This window comes from Cryptotermes secundus, unplaced genomic scaffold (genome assembly GCF_002891405.2).
Source record: "Cryptotermes secundus unplaced genomic scaffold, Csec_1.0 scaffold59, whole genome shotgun sequence".
Taxonomy (NCBI): domain Eukaryota; kingdom Metazoa; phylum Arthropoda; class Insecta; order Blattodea; family Kalotermitidae; genus Cryptotermes; species Cryptotermes secundus.
The window spans coordinates 6,234-14,731 of NW_019738348.1; the positions used below are offsets into that span (position 1 = coordinate 6,234).

The window sequence follows — 8,498 nt, forward strand, 5'->3', positions numbered from 1 at the left end:
AATGGACCAATATAGGTCTAAGTGCATGGGGAAACCCACCCTCTCCAATAACTAGCTAACTAACTAACTAACTACTTGTTATATAGTTTCTTCCGTGGCCAGTAGAACGTGGCTTCTGGTTCTCGAAAAATTATATCTCCAAGTAGAATATTATGTAGCCAAATCCGGGGGTGTAATTTAGAGTGATATCAAATTTTGTGAAGCCACGAAGAAATATTTCCTGAGATTCTCTTTAAGCAATCAATTTAAATTTATATGTTGATGCTCAAATTCGAAAGTAACAATCACTCTGGTTCAGTTGTCATACGGCAAGGACTGTACAATTTTTCTCCGTTCATAACCACGTCCTATTCCATTGCCCTCACTTTAGGTCTGTGCATCTTTTCTCAAGTTACACTTTTATAACGAAGCCTCTCAACTATCTGACATTTGTGTCCGCTGAAGAGAAGGATTTATTGTTGGATACTAACAAATTCGCAGATATTGGATACATGACTCAGTATGATGGTGTGCATAATGTTACTAACCTCCACATTATTAGTCAGAAGTGGCACACACACATCTGCACCATACAGTACACTGACAAGACAGATTGCGCTTACACTGGACGATGTTCCATTGTCTTGTTTCAGCTGCCTGAATCGTGCGGATGTGATCAAAGTGTTTGATGGCCGGAGTTCAGCAGCACCTGCTATAACAGTGCTGTGCAACGAGGGGTCGGAACTTGAAGTCCTGTCCACCGGACCAGACCTTTACATAGAATTTGTGGCGAGCTCCGAGTGGCCCGGACAAGGCTTTAAAGCCAGTTTTCAGTTCCAACCAATGGACTCCATCACCAGTGACAGTCCGTCTACAGGTCAGTGAAACCGAGGTCATACAATTGTGAATTTCTTGATGACAGGAGCAGTTTGGACCATGCATAAATATAAACTTGTGCTAGCCTTCTGAATCTGCGTTCGCTTTCCTTAAAAGCCACTAGTCGCTGACGTACTGCTCTCTAAGATCCCGAAATACTAATCTTGCATTGGCATATTTAATTACTATAAAGACTGTCTCCTTTTCAATATTCCTTCTGACATTGTACTGCAATGAGTCCGAGGAAATAAGCTTCATTGTCGCTGAGAGTAATAATGCTTAAATCTTCCTACATTTTCTGCCTACAAATGCAGTACCCCTCATGCCCTCTGGCCCATATCAAGCAGCCCGAGCGTTTTCGTTAGTGAAGGTTGTCATGTAGTCATCGCTAAAATTCATCTACTCTTCGAACCAGGGTGTCATACCTTGTGTTAGGAACCTCTTCAAATAAAATTCCTGTTTATATTTAATTTTCCCACTAGCCTATGTATACCGGAAGTATAATGAAAATATATAGTAACTCTCTTAACGAAGGCCTTGTCATAGTTTCGGTGGTTAGCCGCCGACTTCCCATCTTGCCGGCCCGGGTTCGAGTTCAGGTGAAGGCATGTGGGATTTGTGGTGGAAAAAGTGACACTGGGGCAGGTTTCCTCCGAGTACTTCGGTTTCTCCTGTCCGTTCGCATTCACCGATTGCTCCACAGTCATCATCATCATCATCATCATCATCATCATCATCATCTATCGTCTGGGGCTGGTACAGTAGGCCAAAGCAGTAGTGGCAATCCCAAGTGGATTCAGTCTCAACCCATGAGAAAAATAAAATAAACTTCTTAAGGATGTCTTAAAGGTTTACTTTACTAATATATATATATATATATATGACGCATCCTCCTTCCCATAGTACATGAAGTACACCAACATCCGCGTAAACAGAATGATTGGGCAGTCTGAGGGGAACAACGGAAATCCTGCTGGAGAAGGAAGCGTACGATGGAGGAAGGTGTGACTGGCGGGTCCAAGGTATTCCTTTCTTTGGCTTCAATATAGTGGCAGATTTTCGTGAAATGTCGCATTAATATTACACAGTTGGAGACAGCTTTTCACCAAGTTATCGTAATTCCCTATCATTTCATTATCAACATGACCGCAGTGCGTAATTTTGAGATAAAATGGAAATATCACCATTTAATGTAAGAACTTGCTATTTTGTTTGTTGCCAGATCTTCGAAAAAAATCGTTAATTTGGTTTATATTATATTGTTTTATAATATAAATATTGCAATATTGTCGAATATTTGCACTGTGTTTGACAATATAACCGAGGAAGAAATTTGTCGCGAACTTTGGAACAAATTCTTAAGAAATGTTTATTTTTATGTTGAAAATAACAAATGAATAGCAATTTCAACCACTGGTGTTATATCTAACAAAATGTAGGTAGTATATGACTAGAGTAAAAGTCTACACTAAGAGAGATCATTCAATCAAACGAATGTAATTATATGATTTATCCAATTCTTCTTATCACCGTCACTTGCTACATAACACAAAGCATTCAGAAGACGGACAGGTTATTGTATTATTTATGCACCTTTTCTTTAAAATTCTTTAATTCTCCAGAAGTGATAGGATTAAAATTCACACAGGGACCTTACCCACCCATCGGAACTGTGCGAACTGATACAATTAAAAGGTTTTTATTGCCTAACTCCAGCAGCCGTATAAATAACGCGATGGTATTTGCTGGTACGTACAAAACAACCACAAAAGTTTTCCTGTTCTGTTGCGCCTACACACTGTAAATGCGTCACATACGCCTACACAAACATGAATTCTATCCAACCAGACTGAGGCACTAAGCGCCCATATGATAACTATTGTGCATCGCTTAGCACTCGGCTTTACATTTTAAAAACAACTATAAATTATTTTGAACTTGACGTTTCCTGCTGTTCAGTTGTTTCATTAATCTCTTTCCCGTCAGCTTCCTATAATATCCGGAAATATAATTTAGTCCATAAATGTATAATGTTGATGGGCGGAGCATGTGGAAGTGAGAAATTAGAAGAAGAATGTAGGGGAAAAATCTAAAGAGACGACACAACTTCAAATACATAGGCAAAAATAGAAAGAATCTTAAGGAATCATATGGAAATAAGGTGTGATAATGTGGATTGGATCCATCTGGTTCAGGATAGGGTCCAGTGATGAGATCTTTTAAAGAAAGTGAGATTCTTGACTAGTTTAGAAACTTCTGGGTTCTAAAGTAGAATTCTACTCCAGGGACTAAATCCTCTAAGAGGAGAACACAGATTCGTGCTGATTCAGGATAAGGTCCAGTGGCGGGTTCCATTAAAGAAGGGGAAGTACTTGACTAGTTTAGCAACTACTAGCTTCAGAAGCACGGTTTACTCCAAGGATTTAAAGTCTCCGAGAGAGGAACAGACGTAGATGTTTGAGAATATTAAGACCTAGGGAAGGAAGGCGAAGTAGGCCGAGCTTCTCCCCATATTGTTGAGGGATTAGTTTGATGAGGATGCGAAGCTCAGGGCATGCAGCACCGAATGATTAGTAGGCCATGTGTGTAGTAAGTTTGATTTGAGAACGTAAAAGCCGGATGCAATCATGGGTGGCACAATAATACAGGGTTATTCATAAGTCCGTCAAACATTTTAAAAATTCACAACAAATAAACTGTGCATTGTATCATGGTAATTCTTACGCCGATAGCGAATGAGTAACCCTGTATAGAAGTGATTCTTAGAAAAATTAATTTGTAAGAAGAGAACTGGAACACAATTGTGGTGCGATGACTCTGAGTTTCAGGGATGCTCACCATTGTGTAATTTTCTGTATCCTGCTGGTACTTCTTCCCTCTAGGGACCAGATATTCTCCAGAGAATCCCATACGTTGACACCTTTATATTCTCCGTATCATCGGATATTACGCTGCCAGCAATGCAGTTGCGTAAGAATTGTTCACTGTGTTTAGGTAATGTTACATTCGGTTTCTGCTATAATTTTCTATTACAAATGATAATCTTATGCCAGGACGTTATTTCACAAAAATTCTGTTATAAAAAGTCTTTCTTGAAAATTTTATATATTACATTGTGAAAATTTTACAATATTTCCCCTTCTTATAGGACATAGGATGTGATACAACCGTTTTTTTCTTTTTTTCTTTTTTTTTACATTTCTGCTACACAATTTTAATGTAAAATATTATAGCTCTAATGAGAATATTATCTGTAATAACGATAATAGGAACTAAATCTTGCGACATTAGCTCGTGAGACTCCGTATATGGTTTTATTAGACAGAAATGCGCATGTCAATACCATTAAAGTGATTAACGTATACAAAGGTGCTTGGTTAATAGACACTATTATCGCTTGAAGCTACACGGTACGAGAAGGCACAGGACTATAAAGGCAGACCATAAGGCGGAACTGGGGATGAATTGTTCTCTATGTTGTGTAATTTTCAGCAATCGGCGATCGTATTACTCCAAAATTGAATCACGTGACGAATTAGATAGTAAGTGAGACGGGGTTTGGAGAGAGATGTTTGGAAAAAATTGTTACAGGGTTAGGTGTTAACAAAGAAAAACGAAGATACGATAAGAACTGAGAGAAGAAGGAGAGTAAATGGTAAAGAAGAGATCCAGATTAAAGTGAAACGAGAAAGAAAGATGTAGAGAGAGGGTTTGGAATGAGTATGAGTAGGAATGGGAAAAGTTACTTGGAAAGTGAGGTAAAAAAAAGGTAAATTTGTCCCTGTGCTTAACTGGGGAGTAGATGTATAGATCATTTTCTTGACCTCGACACTAGTTAGAGGTGAATGGCTAGCTTCACGCCCTGACCGCTTTACACCCGGTGAAAGAGCCCTCGGTACCCATTGGCTAGGTTGCTTGGTGGGCTCCAGAGCCGGTCTGGATTCCGCGTAGAAGAAAAGATTCTCGGCCGGACCAGGACTCGAACTCTGACGCCTTGGTCGTCCAACCCATAGCCAGTCACTATACCGACTACGCTATCCAGGCTCTTACGTGGAAAGTGAGAGGAAGAGAAAGTATGATGAAGGAACGTCAGAATAGGAGGTGAAGGAAAATAGGGAATGGAAAATTGCAGACGGTGTGGAGAGAGTGAAGGTTTAAAGAGAAGTGTACAAGTAAAATGAGGGGAGACGAAGATTGAAGGCAAAATGATGAGACCAAGCGGGTAGATGAGGACCGGAGGAGTGATGAGTGTAAGAGCCGGGGCAGCTCAGTCGGCACAACGACTAGGCTGCAGGTTGGAATAGAGGTTCTTTTCCCGACAGAAGTAAGAGATTTTTTCTTCTGCAGTGCACTGAGACCGGTTCTGGGACCCACCCAGTCTCCTGTCCATGGGACACTAGAGATTCTTTGCCCGAAAGTAAATCTGCTAGTGTATCCAGCTGACCGTTCTCGTTAATCTAGTGATAGATAAAGAATACATGGAGCTCTACCTTAATTTCACCGTACGTCTTCAAGGCGTGGTGTTCGGTTGACTCGGATAAATTAACCCCGTCACAACTTAGGAGTAATGATCGTGCAAATGCACAAAAGATCATTGAAGGTTGCGGTGCAAGGACCGCAGTTAGGCTAAGCTTTATGTAATTTTAATGTAATGGGTGTCCAAGGAAGATAAGGTTATGAGACATAGAAGGGGGGGGGTTGCGGTGAAGCTTCTAATCAGGAAAGTAGCAGAACATATGATTGTGGCGGGATTCGAATGAAAGAGAGATAAACTGAGGGGAAAAGGTATGTTACACATCAAGAACTATAATTATGCAGGCTAAATACTCGTATATAGTAAAAGATTGTCCTTTGCGGAGTAACATAAAACCACACATGCGAGATGTGGTTAAACATGTGTTAAGCAGTGCCTTCTGTAACTGTTTGGTTTAAGCATATGAAATTAAGTTAAATAGTAACCGTAAAATAAAAATTCCAGTCCAAAAGTATATTTAAGAAGTAATAATTTGTGACACCCTCATAGGAGGTCGTCATTTCTTACGGAAATTCAAGTCATTTTAGTGAATGCATTTACCGCGCTACCCATCAATGCAGAATGTTTGACCTTGACGACTTCTACACGTTAAAATGTATCTACCTGAAATTTTGTACATCTAATATTATCTTTTTTTACACAAGAAGAAAATAATATCTTATTCCAGGAAAAGAACATAGACTGGCGGTAGTGTTTCAGAACTAAGTGCTCAGTAAAGTGTCTTAATATAACAGAAATAAACAAGCAAAATAATGGAGAATATTTACCGAATTAGGAGCTTCATAAATTTCAGTAGTTAGTAAAATAAAGAAACAAGAGGTGAGATGAAACGAGACAAGAAGGTGTGCATGCTGGAAATGCGAAGTTTTATTTGGAAGATGTGAGACAAAGATGTGGATGAAAGACATATTTAAAATATTATAATTAAGTAGGGGTGCACTGTACTCTTTTTGGCTTCAGATAAAATATAGTTTGGTTGATAAATCTCTTCTTGGGTTGTTACACGGTTTGGTTATAAGCTGAAGGTTCGGAGGCATATGCTGCATAAGTTTCCTGGGTAAAAATATGTAGATTACTGAGTCAGCAGCATCGACCATGAGAGTACTGTGAAAAAACACAGTAATTGAATTAACACCAAAATTTAACCGACTTGCAAGCCTAAACTCATTAACGTAGGGTGTTGTACTCTTCTGGACACAGCTATGTAACTTCGGGTTCCTTAATATCTGAGAAATTATCAGCACTTCAGTAAGGATCTGGTGTCGAATAACTACACTTCTTCATGATGTACTTGTGCTAAGCAAAGTTTCTTGCATGTAAAGGCAAAGCTATCCCTGTAACAGGCCGTGAAAGCCCTTAGGGTTGTGAGAGTCGAGGCTCCCACCTTTTCTCTAGACAATCGGCTCAAATATGGTGGTAACGTTGTCAGCCTTACGCATCGGCCGCCCTTTACCCCCCATGAAGATTCCTGAATCGACTCCAGGGTCATAATGCTGCTGTAAAACTTAGCTAAATTGAAAAAGTCCGATTTGTTTCATTCTGGTCCGTCACACTAACAATATCATAATTGAAATAAGAAAAATCTTTACTACTCACCCTGGATGGAACGGTTTAACCTCTTATGAAAAAAATCCACCTCATCGGGACTCGAACCCGAGACCTTACGGCTTGTAAAATAGTGCCTCAATAACCTACGCTACCCCATGTTCCGTTGGTTGCATGTAGTTCAATTTAATATTTTGAGTGAATATTGTTTCGATTTATTTATTTATTTAATAATATGGATGTGAGAAAATCTTTTGAATATGCAGGTTTCTGTTTTGTAGGATATGACGCCGTGTCACATGAAATGACTGCGCTGTGGCTTCTGGTCGGAAATGGAGTTTATTAATCACTGCTCCTTCTTAGTTCCCAGTGATCACAATTGGCGGTTTAGGTTTTCTGCTCGTCTTATTTCGAATTCTCCGTCGTCGTCTCCATACTCTCTCCTCCTCCTGGGTCCCCGGCGCTCCGTCTCAGCATACCGAGTCCGCCGAAGTTTCATAGGAACAAACATCTCCATCTTAAGGGTCGAAGAGTACTTGTTAGTCAAGGAAGAAAGCAGGCGATATTGCCCTGAAATATAGGTTGAATTTTACTGCACCTCACAGCGTTATGTTCCAGAAGATATAACTCTTCATGGCCATCGCTGTGAGAATCCAGTATCCTGTCTTCTTATCAGATTGGAGTTGCTTTTCTGCCATCATCTTGTCAATATCTGAATATTACTTAATAATATTATTCGTTTCATGTAAATTCTCTCGCCAGTAGGGTAGGAATTTTCAGCGGACCATATCAGGTAGGAGTGCCTATTGCTGATTTGTCATATTAGGAAATTCGAAAATATATTCGACATGTTAGTTGTCGTAATTTAAATTTCCAACATCAATGCTTAACAAATAATTTGAAATTTTTTCAGAAATTTAATTACCGGAAGAAGGAGAGTAATTTATAGCTCGTGGTAATTAGGACCAAAATCATTACTTTGGATAGTCACCAGTATTCAACTTAACTATTTACATCTCATCTTTTAAAATCTTGTTATCTAAAAAATATTTAACTACGCAATTTTATTTTTGTTTTGTATGAGTGCCTCTCGGCCTGCTGGAATAAAAAACCGTGGAATTTGAACACAGCATTAACCTATAAGCCTACTGGTTCTATATGATTCACTTGCTTTGACATAACAGAACTCTGTGTTCTGCCCACAGGTTGTACTTGTGTGTTTCGTATGGTTCTTAGAGTAAACATCAACTGATCTTTGTTGGAAAGAAGTGATGTGTTTCCTGCCAGATAAGAATGTAATTTAAATAATTTCGGTCATAAGCAATAACGCCCTGCTTGCACTCTCTCCTCTACTCACAATGAAGATCACATCCTAACAGTTTACCCTTTTAACCTCCCGTAGCCTTACCCTCTCCCAAATTTAGTTGTGCTATAAGGATAAGCGGGCACAGCCTGGGAACCATCGAAGCTGGAAAGTATTTCTGCCACCCCTCCCTTAAATGCCACCCCCCCCCTCCCACACCCACACCATACTTTCTCTTCTCTCTCTCTTTTTTCTTGTTTC

At 39.6% G+C, this 8,498-nt stretch overlaps 1 protein-coding gene across 1 annotated transcript in view; it reads left to right on the top strand.

Moving 5' to 3' along the window:
- Positions 1-632: 632 nt before the first annotated feature.
- Positions 633-8,498, top strand: part of LOC111870714 (suppressor of lurcher protein 1) — a gene marked incomplete at its 5' end in the record, with an annotated part of 329,242 nt that continues 321,376 nt past the window's right edge. Inside the window, one exon of the mRNA XM_023863211.1 lies at positions 633-856. Coding sequence (XP_023718979.1) covers positions 633-856 — 224 coding nt within the window. The remainder of the gene's footprint in view (positions 857-8,498) is intronic.